The sequence below is a fragment of the Lynx canadensis genome, chromosome B4, assembly GCF_007474595.2.
Source record: "Lynx canadensis isolate LIC74 chromosome B4, mLynCan4.pri.v2, whole genome shotgun sequence".
NCBI classification, from domain to species: Eukaryota; Metazoa; Chordata; class Mammalia; order Carnivora; family Felidae; genus Lynx; species Lynx canadensis.
The window spans coordinates 80,106,198-80,127,619 of record NC_044309.1 but is presented as its reverse complement, the minus strand read 5'-3'; the positions used below and the strand labels follow the sequence as shown (position 1 = coordinate 80,127,619).

The 21,422-nt window shown below is 56.8% G+C and overlaps 1 protein-coding gene across 6 annotated transcripts; it reads left to right on the top strand.

The window, feature by feature from the left end:
- Positions 1–479: 479 nt before the first annotated feature.
- Positions 480–21,418, top strand: ZNF385A (zinc finger protein 385A). Of its 6 annotated transcripts, none has more exons than XM_030322815.1 (8): positions 480–733; positions 7,408–7,540; positions 15,050–15,160; positions 16,774–16,936; positions 18,816–19,058; positions 19,403–19,572; positions 19,803–19,898; positions 20,046–21,418. In XM_030322815.1, the coding sequence occupies exons 2-8, from the start codon at positions 7,454–7,456 to the stop codon at positions 20,274–20,276; spliced, it is 1,101 nt and encodes a 366-aa protein (XP_030178675.1). In that variant the 5' UTR covers positions 480–733; positions 7,408–7,453; the 3' UTR covers positions 20,277–21,418. The 6 variants fall into 6 exon arrangements, with proteins under 6 accessions (XP_030178675.1, XP_030178671.1, XP_030178672.1 ...); XM_030322811.1 differs by having other exon boundaries at positions 640–733; positions 7,404–7,540; XM_030322816.1 differs by lacking the exon at positions 480–733 and adding an exon at positions 6,267–6,289 and having other exon boundaries at positions 7,404–7,540.
- The last annotated feature ends 4 nt before the right edge of the window (positions 21,419–21,422 follow it).

Genomic DNA, 21,422 nt, shown 5'->3' with positions numbered 1-21,422 from the left:
TCTGATTGCCCTAATAAATCATCTCAGTGGCAAGCTTCTTTTTCCACCTCTTTGAGTGCATTGATTGCAACTCTCTTCATGCAGACCTTCCCTGAGGACCTAGGCATTTGAACCCCAGCCAGAGATCAACCTGGGACCCATCTTCAGCCCCACATTTCACCCCTGAAACCCAGCCCCCAGGCATCCTGCTCCAAAGTCAAAGAAACAAAGGACCTTAACATTCTCTGCACTCCCCCCACCCCGACCCTGCCCAGCCTGTCACTCCGGAGAGGACCCAGGTGTCACACCCATCCCAGGCTCCATCCCTCCCCAGAGGACTGAGGCATCCCCCACCCTATATCAGCCCACGACCAGACTTCCTGCCCTCAGACTCAGCCCTTCCCAGGAACCCAGGCATCTTAGTTCCCAGCTTCCTCCGTCACCTCACACCGTCTTGTAGATGTCTTGTTCCCCCGGCCCTGGCTGCAGTGACACGGTAAATCCAGGAGACCCAGGGGCAGCCAGTAGGAGAGGAAGGGGCGAGGAACCGTCAAGACGCCCCCTCATGGAGCCCAGGGTGCCCGGGTTCCCCCTCCTCCCGTCTTCACCTGCTGCGGGCTCCGCCCCCGCTCCGCCTGGGCCGGCCTCCGCTCCTCCCCCGACTCCTCCCCCTGTACCCCCAGCCCGGCCAGAACGGCCCCCGGGACAGAGCGACGCGGAACCCCGGGCGCCTGGGTCCCCAGCATGATCCTCGGTGAGTGGGCTCTGCGGCTCTGGGCTCCGGGCTCCTGGGTCCCTCTCAGTAGGTCACCCCCCCAACCTCCCGGCACCGCGGTGACTGCGGCCGCCCGTCAGCGACCGGCTCCCCCTCCCCCTTCATCTGGCTCCACATCTGGGGGTCCCCTCTTCCCCTCTTCCCCACGCTGCCGTCTCCCCGGGTAATTTAGGGAGTGGTGAAGGAGAGAGCAGAGCCGAGTGAGACCCCCGCCCCATAATGAGGATATTGCGTATTCATGAGGCTCATGAATATTATATGACGGTCTACGAGAGGCTGGGGGAGAGGGCTGGTCCTGGCCTAGTGGAGTTGAGGGAAAGGTTCTGACCCGTCCCCGCACACACTCTCCCTCCCCCACCCTTAGCTCAGACACTCCGACATCCTTCTGGGCCCAGGATAAGAGGGAAAGGAGGAAGTGGGGGGCGGGCGGGGAGAAGATGGTGGGTGTAGCTTCGAGGTGTGTGTGGTGGGAGGTGGGAACCTGAGGGCTGGAGATAAGGGGGCTGGGTAGAAGCAGGGGTGGGAAACTGTCCTTCCCAGGGCCCCTGCGGCTCGGATCCTGTCTCCGCAGCCATCCTGCCCCAACACGCCGGGACCTGCCCCGCTCTCTCCTTGCTCTGGCTGCCTGGGCCCTTCCTTCCCAGCTTCCTTCTTCTTCCTTCTTCCCCCACCCCCACCCCTGCCTTGGGCCAGGGGCGCCAGGAGACAAGGGGCAATGGAGAGAGTAAGGATGGGGGAGGGGAGCCCCCGCGGGACTCTGACAACCCTTCAGCCACAGCCACCCCATCCTCATGACCTACATCGCGAGGGAGCCCCTGGGTGGGGGAGGAGAGGGACTAGCTGTGCGTCTGGACTCCTCCTCAGCTCCAGGGGCTCCAGGCCCCTGCCTCCACAATAGTAGGCCGGCCTGCTGTGTCCTCTGACCTCTGACCTCTGCCCTGGTTGGGCCGGTTCCTGGGCCCTGTTTATGGTGGGAGATGCCCCCCCACAACCGGGCCCAGACACCTGTGGTCTCCCTGCCTCCCAATGGAGGGCTTGCCCGGCCTCTGCTGGGTCCCTCTGCAGTTTGCTCTTTGGCTTCCCTTCTTTCGTCTGATCCCTGTTGACTTCCCACTAGTGGTCTTTCTCCCCTTCTGCCCTCCTTCCTCTCTCTCTTTCTCTCCTCCTCCTGTACCTCCTCACTCCTTCACCATGTTACGTCTGCCCGCTCCACCTAACACTCCACTATACCTATTCAGTGAATGAGGGAACAGAGGCGTGAATGACTGGTGCCTGCCTCCTTCCCATGAGTATCTCCAGCAAAGAAGAGACTCCCCACCCAACTATGAAGACTATCCCCAGCCTAAAGTGACCCTCACCATCACATCTGGGACTCAGGTCCCCAAAGCACAGGCCCCACATTCTTCCAACGTGTGCAATCCCTGCATGTTGGCCCCACCCTGGACGCAGGCTCCACCCTGGGCACGGGCCCCAGAGGGAGCATCGTGCTTTTCCGGAATAAACCAGTGTGAGCCACACTTCCCCTGGCCAGTGGGCTCTAAAGACGACCTCCAAGACCTGCTCAAGCCTGACCAAGACCCCACCACAGGAAAAATGCCTGGGTCTGCCAACTGGACCCCCACCACATCTGCCCGATGTGAGACAGGACACTGTAGTTAACTCCCTCCTTGTGCCCACCTACAGAGGGGCGGGAAGCCTGCTGGCCCACACGCATGTTAGCCCTCTGTGAGGAAAGGAGAGAGGGAGGAAACTGCCAGCCAGGGCTCAGGCCTTGCCCACCCCCCTCCCCCCACCCCCCCACTCCGGGCCATGCCATTGTAGGCTTTCAGCTTCCAAATACTGAGGCCCATTGAGTCCATGTACGTGGTGGCCCTGACCAGCAGGTGGGGCCCGGCCTACCTGCTTAAGATCTAGACTGTGGGCCCAGGTTTAAGCAGATGGTGGTTCTGGGCTCCCTTCCTTGTTCTGGGCCTTTCTTACTGTCCTCTCCAACTGGGTCCCATGGGGAGAGGGGGCATCGAAGAAGGCCCTGTCCTGTCAGGTTGGGAAGATTTCCCAGGGATCTTCCCTCTCTTCCCTTCCTGGCCACCTCCTCCCTTTAGGCCCCGCCCCCGCCTACATCCACCCTGGGGTTATTAAGGATGATGTTTTAAGTAGTTGTTCATAATCATCCCCTTGTTCCTTTAATCTTTGACTTCAAAGCCTTTCCAGCCCTCAACCTGCCTCCTGTCCAGATGAGGGAAATCAAGGCAGAAAGGAACAGAAACATGGGATTTGGTCAAGAACCCAAGACGCAGGAGTTCAAGGCTCTTCCCTCATTCCCCAGTTTCAGGCACTGCTGGGGAGGGAGAAGAGGCCAAAAGGCCTGAAGAGAAAAAGAGATGGATTAGAGATGAGATCCCGGTCCAGTCTCCAATCCAGTTCCTCCCTTGGCTCCAGAGTCTAATTCCCCCATCTTAACCCAGTGCTGATCCAGGCTTTTCACCACCTGGGGTTAGGGCCCTAATACAACTTGCACCCCTAACGCCAACCATATATCTCGTCTCACTCTCATCCTGGCCCAACCTCCAAGACCAGCACTAACCCACAGCCCTACCCTAACACCTCTCCTGGCTCCTGTTCTTACCAGACAGGACCCCTCCCTGAGCTAGCTCAAGGCAGACACTCCCCTTCTTTACTACAAGGGCTCGAGGCCCCAGACCTGACCTAAGACAGCCAAGGGGCTGAGACTCTGACCTGGCCAAAATTTCTGGGAAAGGGAGGAAGAAAAAGACCAGACTTCAGTGGGATGGCAGGAGTTGGATGTGGCTTGGTTGTGGCTCGGTGTGAGCGGGATCAAAGGGCCTAGGGCTAGGTAGGACCTAGAAAGAGACAGATGGACATCCATCCAAGGGTCTGAGAGTTCATCCCCTCTAAAGTGCATTGGGAACTGTCTTTAATAAAGCATTTGGCAATTCCCCCACAGAGCTGGGTGGGGCTCTATCTGCTGGAGGTAATTACTCTAATGAGCTTCCCTCTGGAGTGGCCTGCCCCAGCCAGGCCCCAGCTCCTCCCTGCCCTGCCTGACTTGTGTGCCATGCAAGAACACGTGCATGCATGTGTACACACACACACACACACACACACACACATGCACGCACTCCAGTTCGATCTCCTACCCTCCCAAACCTGCCTGAAGACCTCACCTAGTCAGATGTCAGAAGCCCTGGATTTCCTGCTTCCCCAGACCTTACTATGTACCTGCCTTTCCCTCCAATACCCCATCCCTAGTCTACCTACAAAAGTGTAGTGCTTGAAAACCCTGTCTCTGGAGCCAGACAGACAGGTTCGCATCCCTCACTAGCTGTGTGACCTTGGTCAAGTAATTCCCCCTCTCAAAGCTGATTGTCCTCATTGATAAGAGGAGGACTCATTCATTTAACAAACATTTATTTAGCTCCCTTTGTGGCATGCCAGCAATTTACATAGATTCAATCCTCTCAACAACTCCTTGAGGCAGTACTATTGTTCTCGTTTGCCGAAGGAGCTAGTTCCCCAGCTTCTGAGCAGTGGAGACAACCTCAGGGAGACGGTGTGTGTCCAGTGACTGGCACGTAAAGAGCCTTCAAAAAGTGGCAACTATTATGGAGCGCCCGGGTGGCTCAGTCGGGTAAGCGTCCGACTTTGGCTCAGGTCATAATCTGGCGGTTCGTGGGCTCTGTGCTGACAGCTCAGAGCCTGGAACCTGCTTCGAATTCTGTGTCTCCCTCTCTCTCTGCCCCTCCCCCGCTCACGCTCTGTCTCTCTCTGTCTCTCAAAAATAAACGTTAAAAAAACAAGTGGCAACTATTAGTATTGTCAGAAAAAGGGAGAGGGGACTGAGGCTTGGGCTCATCTGAAACGAGAGAGCTCTGCTTCTGCCCACTCGGCCCGTGAGCTGCCATCTGCCCCTCTCCTCGTCTCATAGCTCAGTAGACCCAAAAATGGGGAGACACACGAATGTCCAGTTACCCACCTTGCTTCCTTGCCTCACTCCATCCTCCCTCCCCCTTCCCCCCCACCCCTTTCCCTCCTGGGTTCTTGTCCTGGAGGAGAGGAGTTGCTGGCCATAGGGCACTGAATCACTGCTGTTTGTTTTCCTCCAACCCCAGGAAGATGCAGGGACCTTCCTCTCCTTGAACAAGATGGAAGTCTGTGCTGGGACCTCCATCCCTTCTGAGTGACACTAGAGTCCTCGGGGGTTATGTAGCAGTGAAAGAATTTGCAGCAGATCTTGATTTAGCTCCCAGCTCTGATACTTACAGGCTATGTGACATGAGCCAAAGTTTTTAACTCCTCTGAGCCTCAGTTTCCACGCACGTCAAGCAGGAAAAATAGTATCAGCTACCCCCATAGAATCATAGCTGCCTCAGAGATTAAATGTGATAATACTCAGAACTCATTACCTGGCACATAGCGGCTCCACAATACGTATTTTCTTCTATTCTCTTTTCCAGAACTCATCTGTCTCTTCTGAGATGGGGGCTTGAGGGAATGGGGGCTTAAGAGAATCTAGAGCTGGGAAAAGGGTCAAGGAGCTGGGCTGCTCTGGGGCGGGGCAAGTGCCAGCCCCAAACCAGCTGCTAGGGGTGGGTGCTGGGTGCCGGGGACTCTGGGAGCGCTCAGGTTTCTCTCACCATTCCTGATGCTGCCCGGGGCTCGTTAAGGCTGCCCTGGTCTGGTGTGCCAGGCTTGGGGTGGAGGGGGGGTGTTGTGCATGGGGGGAGGAGCCCTGAGGGGACAGACCAGGAAGGGGAGGTGGTCAAACTGCCCCTCAGACCATCTGTCCCTCTCTTCTCGCTCCCTTCCTTGCTCTCTGCTCTCTGTCAGTCTTTCCACCCTGGGGTCTAGCCCTGTGTCCAGCTTTTCTGCAGTCTCTTTTTTTCTCTCTCATTTCACTGCCTTCCATCTCTCCATTGTTCACTATTCTTTTCTCTCTCAGTATCTCTGTCCCTTTTCTCAATCACTTACTCCGGCTTCTGTCATTTTTTCCCCATTCTCTCTCACTCACTTTTGTCTGTCTCTTCTCTCTCTCTCTCTCTCTGCTCTCCCCCTACCCCATCTTAACTCTGAGATGGCAGAGGAGGGAATGGACACAGGGTGTACAGACCTCCAGCTGCCCAAGAGCCAAAGCCAAGCATCCTGCCCTTTCCTTCAAACCCTTAGCCCTCTAGAGCCCAAGCTTGACCTCAGGGACCCTGGCCACCCACCCTGGCAGAAGAGCCAGACCCCTCCAGACCTTTCTGGACCAGCTCCCTGCCCCCAGCTGTGCCTGAGCCCTCCCCACCCCCTCCCTCTCGCCTCCGATTCCCTAATCCCTGCTCCCCCGCCCTCCCCTCTGCCCCACTTTTCCAGGACTCTGATTGGCTGATTCTACTGACTGGACTTGGGGGGGAGGGGGCTGGCAAGGGAGGGGGCAGGGGGCAGAACCAAGGGAAGGGGACGCTGTCAGGCCCAGGCCCCTGGGGGGCCGGGGCCAGGCCACTGCCTGGGGGCAGCAGGCACCAGAAACTGAAGGTATGCAAAGGGGCAGTCTCTGTGGAGGGAGCAGGGAAGGATCCTGGGGTAGCCTCTGCCCCAGTAAGGTCAAGGGAGGACGGGGCCAAACTTGCAGCCTCCTGGCTTTGCCTTTGTTCCTGGGAACCCCTGTTGCTGGCAGGGGGTTGTTAGAGCAGGGAAGGGCAGCCAGGATTCCCTGACTGGTGGACAGCGAGGTCACAGAAGGGAGCTGGGCTAGCGGAAGCCCAGAGGGGTCCTCAGGGCCTTTGGCCTCCTCCCACTGGAGCCTGGCAAGGTTCTTCCCATGGCTCTGAGGGGAGGAGAAAAAGTTTCAGGGGAGGGTGGGTAGTGGAGTGGCTGGCCTGGACTTTCATTTCCCCTTGGGGTCAGACCCAGGCATTCCCCTTCCAGAGGCCCGGGTGGCGGTTCCTCCCGCGGTGCTGGAGCTGAACACTCTCAGGGAGACAAGGGGGGTTGGGGGGGAGACAGGAAGGTTGGGAGAAGGGGCTCTGAGAATGGGCCCAGGCAGTCCACCTCCCAGGGCAAACGCCACTCACTCATCACCTACCCCCAGAGATGTCAACAATTAACTAAGAACAGCCAGGACAGATCACAGTTCTTTGGGCAGCCCGAGAGACTCAGCGGCCCTCTTCCAAATCGAGACCTCAACATTCCCCTCTGGGCAGTGGGAGGAATCACCCACCTGACCCTGTCCCCCCTGGCGTGAGACCTCGCCTTTGGGATTCCTTGGGGAAAAACAAAACCAGAAGAAGGGAGTGGCCAGAGCCGGGGGGGGGGGGGGGGGGGGGCTCCCTGAGTCCTGCTGATCCAGCAGAGAAGGTCTGTCCTCTTCCTGGGTTTGTAAAATGCCTAAAGGTCTTGGGGGAGGGAGGCTGGAGAAGGGGGAAGTGAAAACCACCCAGAAGGGAAGGGCTGGTCTGCACTCTCCCCTGGGCCCACAGGGCACCGTGCTCCATTGCTCCGGAGCTAGCAAGCAGGGGAAGTGTGTGTGCGCATGGGGGTCACACTTCTGAGTGTGGGGGCCCCAGCCGGGGAGTGGGACAGACAGGTTTGGGTGGGGCTCCCAAGCTTCAATCTTCCTGCCCCACGTAATGTTTTCTCTGCCCTTCAGGCAGCCTGAGCCGGGCAGGGCCCCTCCCTCTGCTTCGGCAGCCCCCCATCATGCAGCCCCCACTGGACCTCAAGCAGATCCTGCCCTTCCCACTGGAGCCAGCCCCCACCCTGGGCCTCTTCGGCAACTACAACACTGTGAGTAGCAGCCTGCCTGCCCACCCTACCCTCCTGAGACCCCAGCTCCTTCCTTCACTCTGACTCACCCCTCCCTGCTTCTCCTATCTACTTCCTTATCTTTCCTTAGGACCCCATCTCCCCGGACTTCTAGTCTCTAGTCAGTTACAAGCGTTGTTGGCTATCTGGTATACTATTAGCAACAATAACAATAATAGCTCCTATTTGCTGAGCCAGACCCTGTGCTACATGTTTTATATGAATCATCTCACTGAGTCCACCATCTAGAGAAGCAATGAGACCCAGATGGGTGATAGTGACTGCAGGGAGGTGGGAGGGGTGACAGGTGCCGAATCCAGAAGGAAGGGATAAGCAGGGTCACAAGCCTGCCTGTTTGTAAATTCTAGCTCTCTGGAACCCACAGTTGGGTGGGGAGGATCAGTGGGGTAGGGCTTAGAGGCCTGGCAAAGTTGTCTAGATTTAACACAGTATGAAATAGGGAGCCATTATCCATTGTTAAGCAGCAAAATGACTTTGTCAGAGCAGTGTTTGAGGAAGGTGATTGGGACAGCTGGATGAAAGGGAGCAGAGGCTGGAGGAGGCTGTCCCACCAAGGTGGGCCTGAAGGGCAGCCTGGAAGGCCACACCGGGCCAGTGGTAGTGGCAGTGTGAGTATATAGGAAGGGGGAAGGGCAAGGGGTTTGTTTCCAAGGAAATATTCCCAGGCCATGGTGACCAACTGATATTTGGGGGTAGGGGAGAAGAGAGAGGATGAGTCAAGGCTGACTCCAAGATTCAAACGTCTGTGGCTAGGAGGGAGAAGTCACCTCGACAGAGGCAGGGGTTTAGAGGAAGAAGCTGGTCTGGGGTGAAGCTGTGAAGCTCACTTTAGGACATGGCGAGTTGGTGAACCAGTGGGACATTGAGCCAAAAACGTCCAGCAGGCAGTTGGAATTTGGGTCCTAGAAAGTGGGCTAGAGCTAAAGGTTCAGGGGAAGTCGGCTTTAGTCCACGCAAATAACCCACCATCAAACCATATTCAGCTGCAAACGTGTACTGAGTATCAACCATGCAGCAGGCACTGCCATAGATATTTCTGTACCTGATCTCATTTCGTCTTCACCTCAACCCAACAAAGGAGACGTTGTTATTCCTGTTTCGCTCGGGAGGGATTAGTAACTTATCTACGTTGACATAGTATGTGCCTAAGGTATGATTTGAACCCGTAGCATCTGACTCCAAATGGAGTTCTCTTTATACCACAGCTGCTTCCTCCAAACTCCTCCCAAAGAATCCAAACCAACATCTGCACTACACTCTGGAGTTTACAAAGTATCCTTCATATCTTAGTCTTTATAGCAACCCTATAGGGTAGCTATTGTTTAATCCATTTTACAGATGAGAAAATGGAGTACTGACTATAAGCAAGGCACTGTTTTAGATAAAATGGAGACGTGAGGGTAAACACAATACAGTTCAATTTTAAGAGTTTGTGGGTTTTTGGGTTTTTTTTTTTTTAATGTTTACTTTTGAGAGAGAGAGAGAGAGAGCACAAGCAGAGGAGGGGCAGAGACAGAGGGGAATAGAGGATCCCAAGTGGGCTCTGTGCTCACAGCTGGAGAGCCCGATGCGGGGCTCAAATTCACGAACCCGCGAGATCGTGAGCTGAGCTGAAACCAAGAATCCGATGCTTAACCGACTGAGCCCCCCGGGCACTGCTGATACGGTCCAGTCTGGAAGGAGCTTCTATTCAGGGGAGAAATATAGAAATGTATGCAGCAATCTAGAACGCAAAACAGAGGCAGAGTTATAAATATTGTGACAGAGAAACCAATGATGGTTCAAGTGAACGAAAAAATTTTTTGAGCACCTACTATGTGCTGGGCACTGTACCAGGTGTCAGGGACACAGGACTCAGCCTGTGCTCCTGGGGAGCTCATGTTTAGTAGGAAAGATAACAAGTTAACAGTTACCCTGTAGGGTGAAAAGAGCTGCGTCAGAGGCATTTAGCTTGTATGGGAGTCCAAAGGGGTGTCAGGAAAGACTTGCTGAATGAGGTGGTGCCTAAGGGACCAACCAGAGCTGAGCAGGAAAAGGAGAACAGAGGAAAAAGGGATTCAACGCGGAGCAGGTGACATAGGATTTGGGCTTTGAAGAATTATTAGTAGGATTTTAAAAGGGGCCTTAGAGAACATTCCAGACTGAAGCAAATAGCATGAATAAGAGCTAGAAAAGAGCACTTGAGGGGGTCCAATTGATTCAGTTCGACTGGAGCAGAAGGTGCTGGGAATACTTCCCCCATCTACACACCTCATTGACGCTTGCCCTTAGGTCTCTCATCATTTCCCCCATTTTATAGATGAGGAAACACAGACCTAGAGAGGTTAAGTGACTTGCCCAAGGTCACAAAGCCAGGCAATTCGCATGGGTAGTTCAGGGTTTCTCACTCCCCCAGGGTTCATGGCTCGACTGCCTCTAGTGAGGACTAGCTATTTAAAGCCATGAGCCCTGATAAGCTCGGAGAGTGCGGCAGGGTGTTGAGCAGCACCAGCTCTGGCATCGGACTGGCAGGATTTGAATTGACATTCCGAGAGCACTGGCTGTGTGACCTTAGGCAAATGGCTTCACTACTCTAAACCCGAATTTTACCAGATAGTAATAGGACCGACTCACAAGGCTGTTGGGAGAATCGTATTACATAATCAGAATAGCTAGCACAAAGTGGATGTCTGGTGCTGGCGGCTATGATTATTATTATGTCATTGCTATTATTTTTATTTAAGAGAGGACCAGAGAGAGAAAGGCCAAGACTCAGCCTTTTGGAATAAGCAGAATTAGGTAGTAGGAATAGGAGGAGGCTCCAGCAAAGGATGTGGGGGAGCCACTGGAGGGGGGTAGGGACGCAGCCTGGTGCCTGTAGAGTTGGAGAAGCCAAGGGAGAGAGTGTGGCGGGCTGCATCAATAGTGTCAAATTCTGCAGGGGAGTGAGGACTGCAGAAAAGCTGCAGACAGACCTTTGGCAGTACTGTGCAGCAGTTAAGTACATGGCTTTGGAGTCAGGCTGCCCAGGTTTAAATTCAAATCCCAGTTCAGCCACTTACTAGCTTATGACCTTGGGCAAATTATTTAACCTCTCTAAACCTCAGTTCCCTCGTCTATAAAATGAAGATAATAATAGTACTTATTCTGAATAGTGGTTGTGAAGATTAAATTAGATAATCCATGCAAAGAGCTCAGTACAGAGGCTGGCACATTCCAAGGGCTCAGTCAACATTAGGTGGTGGTGGTGGTGGTGGTGGTATTATTCATGGCTAATGGATTCTGGACTAATACAATACCTCCAGATCTCTCTCCTACTGGGGCAGTTCCTACCCCTTAGACCCTTCCCTGTATTATGCTTTCCTCTGCCCTTGGACGTCTCTCATTGTCTCCCAAAGACAGCCTCTCTCTACACTCAGTCCGCTGCTTCACTCATCTCTCTGTCCTAGACGGAATGGGAGAGGGTGAGAACCAGAGATGGATGATAGAGCGGGAATCCTAAGACCTATTCGGAGAAGATGAGGAGGTGTCTGGGGGAGGGAGCGGCTCTGCCCTCCTGCCCCTGGGCCCCCAGTGCTGCTCCTACTTGACCGCCAGAGGGCAGCAAGTGCACGAAACATAAGCTCTTTGGGAACCTAGCTGTCCAGCAGGTGGCGGGCGAGGGGAGGAGATAGGAAGAAGAGGTTAGGGACGTTGTCCCCAGTATGAGGTCGCTTCTGCTCTGGGCGCCTCCCAGCTCCACCTTTCAGAGGAATCACTGAGAGAGCAGTGCCTGACACCTAGGTACCTGGGCTCGATTTCCCATCCCTAGTAAGGGAAGTGACATGTAAAAAGGGCACAGGGGCCGTGTGCAGAGGGAACACGAGTCTGGGGGCTCGGAAAAGGGGTTGTCAACAAGGGAGCGAGGGCCAGGGTGGAAGGGATGGAAGAAAGGAGAAATGTCCGAGCTAGAGAAATAGAGCCGTCCATTAGGATTGGTGGGGACAAGGGACCCAGCAAGGATCCTCAGTGGAGGAAGCCGAGGTCACCTGGTCAATGCCCGATCGCCGGACCGAGCAGCCCCTCACCAGGACAAGGTCTACCACCCTGGAACGAGTATCCGGATACGGACACCCTCTCCTCTCCTCTTTTCACCCTAGCCCCCCTTCCTCCTGCTCAGGCTCCCTAGCCCCGCCCCCGTCCGCGGCCCGCCCTCGGCCCCGCCTCCGGGGCGGGCTCCGGTCCCGGCCGGCACCGCCTCCCCTTCTCGGGCCGGCCCGGCCGCACAGCCCCGAGCCACCCGGGCAACGAGCGCCGCGTCCCCGGCCTGCCCGGCCCGGCCAGGCTCGGGTGCCCCGCCCGGGTCCGCCACCCCGGGCCATGGAGTCGCGGCCCCCGGGGTCCCGCAGGGTAAGCCACCCGGCCCCTCCTCTCTCCCTGGCTCCCGCCGCTGCCGCAGCGCCCCCCCCACCCTATCCCCGCCCGCCCCTGGCGGGCGGGCTACCTCTCCTTTCGCCCGGTCCTCGGGTTATTTGGCCCATCCCCCATAACTGGCGCGGTCCCTGCCAATCTCTGGATCCCAGCTGGCACCCCCAGACTACTGCCACCATACTGGATACCCCCACCTCTGCTTCTCAGATCCTTGGAGTCCCCCAAATCTTCAGACTTCCCATCAGGTCTTACATGTACCCTCAAATTACCACGCCGCTTAGATCCTTCTTATCCCATCCCGGCATCTTTCCTTTTCCCAGCATCCCTCCCCCACCAGCTTCCACCTGCTCTTTAGACACCCCCTAGCTCACTCTCTTTCCTATTTCAATCCTTCCTGTCCCTCTGGTCTTCCCATCCCCGAGATTGCACCCTCCTTCTCTTTTCACCTTTATTTGGGGGTGGGGGGGAGGATGGGGAAGTGGGATGGTCAAACATGGGGCAGCGGTTTCCATCAGATAAAGGGCAATGGAAGGAAATATAATCATGGCCCCCTCTCCTGTTCCTGATCTGGTTTCCTCCCTTCCCTCCCCCTTGCCCTTCCTGATTCATTTTGCCCCAGCTTTAGGGAGCGATTCCCCTTCATGTCTGCTGTTGGAGGGCAGGTGGGAGAGGAATGTTTTGTGGCCCTTTCCAGGCAGTGTCTAGGCCAAAATCCTAGGGTAGGGGCTCTGGAGTGGGATGGGCTGTGGGAGATGTTGGCCTCCACCCCTCCCCAGAGAGCCCTCATCTAGGTCACCAGGGCCTCTTGACCTTGGCCTGGAGCGGCACTTCAGTGGCTCACGTTCCACCTGCACAGGGATTGGGCCCAGGAGCCCTCACCTTCAGCCTGGTGTCTCCTCAGTTCCTGGAGGAGAGGGTGGGAAGGACCCATGGCACACTGGGTTGATACCCTCTTTCTCACCACTCCCCAACCCCTGGTTGGTGTTTATGGACTTAAACCTGAGGAGGAGTGTATGCAAGAGAAAAGGCTTTCACTCTGGAAGAGGGACCCAGGTGGGGCAGGGACCATTCTCCTGGGATGTATGTAGGCATGGTCAGCCCACAGGTCGTCCTCAGGGCACTGTGGGAAGCAGGCTGGGGTGATGGGTGGGGCAGAGACAGAACCCTGGCCTCTGCTGTCCCCTCTCCATCCCACTCCTCTCTCCCTAGTGCTGTCATCGACTTAGGTTTCCTGGCCTAGATTGGGTTTCTGTTTGGGCTGAATTCCATTCCCCACCCAGCATATGAGGAAGTCCAGGGGCTGAGGAGAACCCTGGGGCAGGGGGAGAGGGGTGTCTGCATAGGGAGGACTGACACCTGGAGACTGGGAGCTGAGAGCAGGCATCTGTCTCCCCTTTCTGATTAAAGCCTGTCTCCAACTTGGTCTGTCTTTATTTCTGCCAAACACATCATACATTCACACAGATAAACACACAGCTGAAGATTGCACAACCTGACCATTCATGGCATCGGCAAAGCCCCCGACACAGAAATGTTGATACATAAATGATGTGCACACAGCACATGACACTCCTTCACACTCCACCCATGCACAGATTGATCACAGCCTGCCCAGACACCCGCAGTCACACCCCTTCTTCCCCTGTTTGGCTTTTCTTTGAATAGGACCTGGGCTTCCAGGAGGTGAAAAGTGAGCTACTGAAAGGGGCTGCTTCCAGCCAAGGGCAGGCCAAGAGATGGACACTTGTCAGCCAGACGAGTCATCTGAACTTGATCATGGCTCCCGCCTCTACATCTACCAAATGAGGCAGCCCATGTCACAGGGGTGCTAAAGCCCCCTTCCAACCAGCCAGTGAGACTACTGGGGAGAGCCAGGATCTGTGGACTTTCCAGATTCCAGCCACCTTCTTCTCCCTGCTTCACATGCCTGTCTCTCACCAGTGTCTTACTGGGAACCATGAAGACCTGAGCATAGGGGAGGGCCGCAGCTGAGGAGCTAAGGACCCCTCGGGTCCCAGAAACTATTTTTCACTTGATCCTTCCACCGGGAAGACCAGGCTTCAGTTCTAATTTCGTTCTGTTTTTATGAGAGGTCCCAGCCATCACCCAATCCTCTTCAGCCTCGGGTGCATTCCAGTCTCGCCTCTCCCTGGCTGCCTAGGGGGCCAGAAGGGAGGAGGACTGTGCAGGGAGGCAGTTTTCATGCCTCTAGGCCCCTGGCTTCATCCCTTGATAGCTGAAGGCCTCAGAGAGAAACTCCCATCCTCTCCCTTCCTCATGTGAACTCTTGGCAGGAGACTGCAAAGACATCTGCTGACCCAGGGTGGGGGCAAGACTGTTCCTAATCACGCCCAGCCCCACAGCTCTGCCCCAGAAGCCCTGTGATCAAGGGAGGAAGAGTTCAGAAGATCTCTCCACTGCCTCAGGCCAGCCCAGCTTCTTAGGTCCTGCCCCCCTCCCCAACCCCCATTATTCACTACAGCCATGTACTCTCTCCTGAGTTCTTTTACTCCCTTTAGACCTGCTGCCTTAAAGAGATCTAGGGAGTATGTTAGGGCAACCTGGGGCCCAGAGATGGGAAGCTGGGAATGTCTGTCCCCTGGGACCAAAAGCTTGGCTTGGTAGACATCTTGCCCCGGAGTGGGTCCAAAGAGTTCAGAGGCCTCAGCTGAAGGCCATAGGATTTAGGGTGCTTTGGGACTTCCCATCAGTGGGCCTTTGGTGGGTTGGCCGAGCTGTACATCAAAAAGGCAGAGTTGGATCTTCATGGTATGATGAACTGAGACAGCAGCCCAAGTTCGAGTACCAGTTTTGCTATTAACTGGTCGTGTGACCTTGGGCCAACCACTTCTATTCTGTCAGATGGGGGCACTGGGCCAGTTGGCCTCTCAAGGTCCTTCTAGTAGGGTGAGGATTGGGCTTGGAGGGGATCAGGGGACTGAGGCTCAGAACCCTCAGGCAAACTGAGGGGTAGGGACGAGGCTCTGAGCCCTTTGGTTCAACCCAGCTGCATCCAATGTGGGGGATGATGGACATAAGCTTGTGCTGGGGTTCCTGGCTCACCCCAGCCTGCCTCCGCAGATGGACCCTGTGCAGAAGGCTGTGCTCTCCCACACTTTTGGGGGACCCTTGCTCAAGACCAAGCGGCCCATCATTTCCTGTAATGTCTGTCAGATCCGCTTCAATTCGCAGGTAAGAAGCCTTGCTGCTCCAAATGGGTGGGGCAGCAGTAGCCTGGAGATCTCGGGAGAGCAGAGGGCAGAGGAGCTCGGGCAGGGGGCAGAGATAAAGGGGATATCGGGAAGAGCAGGGAATGGGGACACTGTAGGAGGGGCAGGGGCGGATGGAAGGCATTTGAGAGGGACAAGCGGTGGCTGTAATTTCAACGTGAAGTCGGCCAGTCCTCTCAGGTTGACCCTTCCCTCCCTTGGGGACTGAGGCATCCCTGGCTCAGAATTTCCTAGAACACAGGTGGCCATCATGTCTGGGTGCAAGAGTGGCCTCTGGCCCACTGGTCCTTGGGCACTGGGCTGAGTTAGGTCATTGACTCCCCTGCAGAGCCTGTGCCCTCCGGGGCCTCTGCTAAACTCCTCCCCTGGTCCACCCACTTCACTCTAACCTGGCTTCCTCCTCTGTCTGTCCTTTCCCGTGGGGGACTTTCCATGGAGAGAAGCCACCCAAAACGCAGAACCTAGGTATCCCGCCTCCCAGCTGTCCTGTCCTCCTTGTGAGGCTCCCTCGGGACTTCTGTGTGGGTCTAGAGGAGACTTTGTGGGGTGCAGGTTCTGAGAGCTTTTGGAGAAAAACAGCAGAGCCTCATTCTGCTGAGTAGGGGGAAATAAAGCACGTTCTGTTTCTCTACCCAGTCCACACGCGCGCGCGCACACACACCCACCATGCTGCCAGGCTCCGCACACCACTGCCTCACCCCTGGGGTATCAATTTTCTTTCCCTACCTATCCATACTTTTTATTTCTACTCTATCCCTGTCTGGGTGACCTTGTGGCACCAGAACTGTATGTTCTAGGCAGGAGGTGCACGTGGGGGTGGGGGTGGAACCAGGACCAACCCAGCTTTAGGCCTCTCGGTTACCTCAACCCCAGGCATCCCCTCTCCCAACCCTGGCTCCACTCCCTGGTGGAGGGTGGAGGACTAGAGGGGCAGGGGGCCAATAGTAGGCAGCCCTCCACTTCCCTCCCCCACCAAGTGGCTCTGTTTTGACAGCTGTCTCTGCTGCTGTCTCTATCTCCAGAGCTGGGCTTGGGGCCAGGGTCCTCCAGGGTGTCCACAGAGGCTTCAGGAAAAATGAGAACCAGGGGGGAGTAGTCAGGGTAGGGCCCAGGCCTCAGGGCTCTTGGGACTCTTAGCCTGAGTGTAGAAGCAGTGCAGCCTGGATCCAGAGGCCGGGAGACACGACACACGCATAGAAGGCCAGGGGGCCAAGAGACTGCTAGCTGGCTGGATTGCTGGTCCCCTCCCATTTAGAATTCTATTATAGGTTGGGGTAACCCTCCCTCACCCAGAACTAGGTGAGAAGCCTGAGTCAGCAGCCAGGCCCTGGGTGTGGTGGTAGGGTGGAGTCTGGGCTAGGTGAGGATCCAGGTTCCCAGCGACTCAAGGTTGAGAAGCTAGTCTGAGCCCCAGGAAAAACCAGGGCTCCTCGGCATGGCTTTACATCCCACTGGTATAGTAAGAGATTCACTGCAGCCTCCTGAGACCACCCCGAGGACCTGAAGGAACTCTGTGGGGAGCATGGTCGGATGAAAGGTGATCTCAGATTCCCTTTTTTTCTTTCATCCCTAAAGAGCCAGGCTGAGGCACACTACAAGGGTAATCGCCACGCCCGAAGAGTCAAAGGCATCGAGGCTGCCAAGACCCGAGGCAGGGAGCCTGGCGTCCGGGAACCTGGAGACCCAGCTCCCCCAGGCAGCACCCCCCCAAATGGGGATGGCGTAGCCCCCCGTCCAGGTGTGTCTGAATACCCCGACATTATTCAGCTGCTCTCGTCTCTGTTCTTTGCCCGCTTCCCAGAATTCTCTGCTCTCATCTCTCTCTTCCTCAACCCCCACCCCCCCACCCCTACCCAAGGTGAGTCCTGGAGCCAAACACAGTGATACAAAATTTCCATCCTGTCACCCGTACTCCCGCCCCAGCTCCTCTCAACAGAGTCCCCACTGTCTGTCCTCCCCACCGCCCAGTGACTCAGAGAGGGGCTAGGGTGAGGCCACCTGGCAAACTTCCTCAAGAAAAAGGGAACCATCAAATCTAGGGAGAGGCCTCTTCATCTTGGGGAGAGGGACAGGGAGGGAATCAGGATATCTGAGGGCCTGCCCACTGGGCTTCCCCTTGGGGAGACTGAGAGCTCAGGACACTCAAGCAACACCCCGGATGATCTTGGTTGATCTTTTGACCTCTCTGGCCCAGTCTGCGTCCTGGGAGTGAGACCTTAAGATCTTGGAGGTCTTTCCCAGGTTTACAAAAAGCAACTCTGAGACTTTCTCCCTCATGGCTGGTGGCCATCTTCAGTCCTACTCCCAGCCAAGAAATTGGAAGGAAGGAATATCAAGACAGGAGGATATGAGCCCCCCTCATGCTGGGATTGCCACATCAGATATCAGTCATGATCAACTCCAGAAAGACTGAACATCCCCATTTCCTCCTTATCCTTGCCTGTCCTTTCGGCCCCACCCCAAGTAGAATGAGAACCAGGCATCCACATCAGCAGCTTGGGAACCAGGATCCCACTGTCAACGCGCGCGCGCACACACACACACACACATACATCCCTCAGGGATGCACAGATAGGGCAGGCAGGTGAGCTGAGTTCTAATTGTGCTCTGGCTGCTCTTAGCCTGGTCACCTTTTTTTAACTTGGCAACATCTCTGCAAAATGGGGATGACGCTGATAGTGGTGGTGGTAGATAACATTTCATGTTCTGGGTGCTTTATGCATATTACCTCATTTAGTTAGTTCCGACAGGATATCTCTAAGGAGATAATGATACCTGCCCTACTTTTGTAAACCACGAAGCCCTGTCCAGTTTGAGACGTGGGTGTGCTATCTGGATCGGAATGGAGGTCAAAGATGTCAAACGAGTAAGAGAAATAAAGGGAAAGATCACAGGATGGACAAGCAAAGGGACACGTGCAGGGGTCAGGAGGTCCCTTTCTGCCAGTGCCCCACCCCCACTGCCTGCGGTCTCACAACCCGGAAACTGGATCGGCTGCTGGAGCAAGAATGGGAGTGCTAGAGTTTCCCCTGTACAGAGGCCAGAACCCAGCGCTGAGGCCTGGGGCCTGTGCATCTTTAATCAAGCCATGAATTATAGAGCAGACTGCATCCCTGTTCCCTCTCCAGTTCTGCTGTTTCTGTTTCCCTTTTGCCGTGTCTGCGACTGTCTCTCTCGACCTCTCCTCACGCTGCCTCTGCCCCCTCCTAGAGCTCTCTGGCATGCCTCCCTGGGGACTGGGCAGGACTCTGGGAAGGGGCTGGCCAGGCAGGAAGCCCAGGCTGGCTGGCAGGCACTGAGGGGTGAATCCTTGTTCCATGCCTCTCCCCAGGGCTAGGCTGGCTGCCAGCTTCAACCTGAAGGGGAAGCCACTGCGGCTGGACCCCTCAACCATTCCCAGCTTCTTGAGAATGGGCCAGGCACTGGAGCCTCACACCCAGCCTGCAGCAGCTAGACCACATCTGGCTCGGGCCCAGGGCATGAGAGCATGCATGTTGTCACAGGGTGGGGACTCCTGGGCCCTTGCCCTCCAGGAAATGGGGGTGGGTTTCCTCCACATAAAGAATCTCCTCCAAAAACCATCTGAGGTGACCCCTATGTTTCTCCCCCCACAACAGTCTCCATGGAGAATGGACTGGGTCCAGCCCCAGGATCCCCAGAGAAACAGCCTGGCTCCCCATCCCCTCCCAGCATTCCGGAGACTGGTCAGGGTACAACCAAGGGCGAAGGGGGCACTCCAGCCCCAGCTTCCCTGCCTGGAGGCAGCAAGGAAGAGGAGGAAAAGGCCAAGCGGCTGCTCTACTGTGCCCTGTGCAAGGTGGCAGTGAACTCCCTGTCCCAGCTTGAGGCTCATAACAAAGGTAAGGACTCTCCCACCCCGACCCTTATTCCCCTATCCTCAGCCCACTCCTGCTCCCCACCTCTAATGCCCCTGGCTTCCAACATCCGGGCCCCTCCAAGACTTACCAGCCTATCTCCCTCCCTAATCATCTCCCACTTACTTCTTCAGTCCCCCCTCTGCTTAACTCCTCGACCTGTGACTCTCCCCTGACCTACCCTGTGTTTGGGGGTGTCCCAAGGGGATTGGAAAACCCCCACACTTGATGCTTCCCCCTATTTTAATTGGGAAGGTGGGTATTTGCTGCCGAGGAGGCCTGGAGAAGTCTTCCTCCACCCCTTACCTTCTGCCCTCTGTGGGCCCCAGGTACTAAGCACAAGACAATTCTGGAGGCCAGAAGTGGGCTGGGCCCCATCAAAGCTTACCCTCGTCTGGGGCCCCCCACTCCTGGGGAACCAGAGGCCCCTGCCCAGGACCGAACCTTCCACTGTGAGATCTGCAATGTCAAGGTCAACTCGGAGGTCCAACTGAAACAGGTGGGTCCAAGGTCTTTCCTGGGAATTCTAGGGAGCTCTACTCACAAACAGGGAGCTTGGGTGAGGGCGCTTCTCTCAGGTCCTTTCCTTGGGACCACAGAAGGGGCGGGGCCAGGTGTTTTGGGTGTGCCTACCGGCTCGTCGGTTACTCCTTTACGGGTGGCTCACAGCCCCTTACCCACTGCCCCTCCCTACCCACCCCCACCCCCACCCCCACCCCCACCCCGCAGCACATTTCCAGCCGGCGGCACCGAGACGGCGTGGCCGGGAAGCCCAACCCGCTGCTGAGCCGTCACAAGAAACCTAGAGGCGCGGGGGAGCTGGCGGTGAGGCCTGGGCGCTGGAGAATTCGGCAATTGGGGGACCGGAGCTGGGAGGAGAAGGGGACGCGGGCCGGTACGGGGAGGGGTGGGGTTTGCGGGCCGCAGAATGACTCCTCGGTCTCTCTTTCCCCGCCCCTCTCCCCGCTGCAGGGCACTCTGACTTTCTCCAAGGAGCTGCCCAAGTCCCTGGCGGGAGGCCTGCTACCCAGCCCCCTAGCGGTGGCTGCGGTGATGGCAGCGGCAGCAGGCTCCCCGCTGTCCCTGCGCCCGGCCCCAGCCGCACCTCTTCTCCAGGGACCGCCGATCACCCACCCCCTGCTCCACCCGGCACCCGGGCCCATCCGAACTGCGCACGGACCCATCCTCTTCTCCCCCTACTGACCTGAACCCCGAACCCCCTCCCATTCAACACCTCCCCCCCCACCTCCAGCCGGGACCCAGGCCTCCGGGCTCCAAGCCTGCCCCTACTCCCGGCACTCCCTGAATGATCTCTCTCTCTCCTTCCCCCCCACCCCGAGGTACGGGGTTCCAGGAAAGGGGAGGGGTAGCGGGGGAGGGGGGCTTCAGAAGGGGGGGAACACCCCAGATCTCAGGGAACCCCGCCCCCTGCCCTTCCCTCTCCCCTAGAAAAGGGGGGGCCGTCTCACCCCCGAGCCCCCTTGGAGACACCCCCCCTCCCAAAAGCCATGTCCATTCAGCCCTTCCCCCCCAAACCTAGCACAAAACGGGGTTCACAAGCCATGGTCGGAGTCCGGGGGGCAGAAATGGATTTTTCTTGGCAATAAGCGGACTCTGGGACTCCGGCCCCTGCCCCCAAACTGAAGCGCTTCCGTGAACACCCCCATCCTCCGCAGGGGGAGGGGAGCAGGCGGGATCCTGGGTCCCTCAGAAGCACTTTGGTTTTACCGCCTGCAGCCTCACTGTGCCCGCCCCGCACCATGCCCCAGCCCCAGGTCTAGCTGGGCCCATCTTAGGGGGCAGCACTTGGGGGCATCTCTGGCACTTGGGTGGGACCAAGTAGATGCCCCTACAGACCCTTCCCTCACCTTCTTCCTCCCCAGTCTGGATTCCATTCTTTTCACCAGCACCCATCGCCCAAGGGGTACCGAGGGGGGCAAGGGGTGTCCAGTCCGAGCCCACCCCCGCCTCGCCTTCCGCAAAACTGTGAGCAAAAAGCAATAGAAGCCTCGCCCCCGCCCCTCCCCTTTCCGCAGGATTCGCTGAGTCTGTAGCCTTCCCCGTCCCAGCTCCTAGACCTCATGGCTGTCCCTCCCACCAGACACCTCCACTGCACAACTCGGGCGGGGGCGTGACCTCCCTCCCCCCACCCCACCCCTCTGTGGTTTCCGTATCGTCAGCCCTTCTAGCAGCCGACACGGGAGAGGGACGGGCCCCCACTGGCCTTCCCGTCCCCATCAACTCTTTCTGCTTGACAATGTAGCAACCCCGGCCCCCCACCCACGTCTTCCCTTTTCCTTCTCCCCGACAATAAAGTCTGGATTCGTTGCCCTCCGTCCCCCAGACTCA

Excerpts from the sequence above, each read along its gene's own strand:
- ZNF385A (XM_030322811.1), top strand. Across the intron at positions 19,573-19,802 it reads CGGAGGTCCAACTGAAACAG|CACATTTCCAGCCGGCGGCA; the intron begins GTGGGTCCAAGG and ends CCCACCCCGCAG. Across the intron at positions 19,899-20,045 it reads GAGGCGCGGGGGAGCTGGCG|GGCACTCTGACTTTCTCCAA; the intron begins GTGAGGCCTGGG and ends TCCCCGCTGCAG.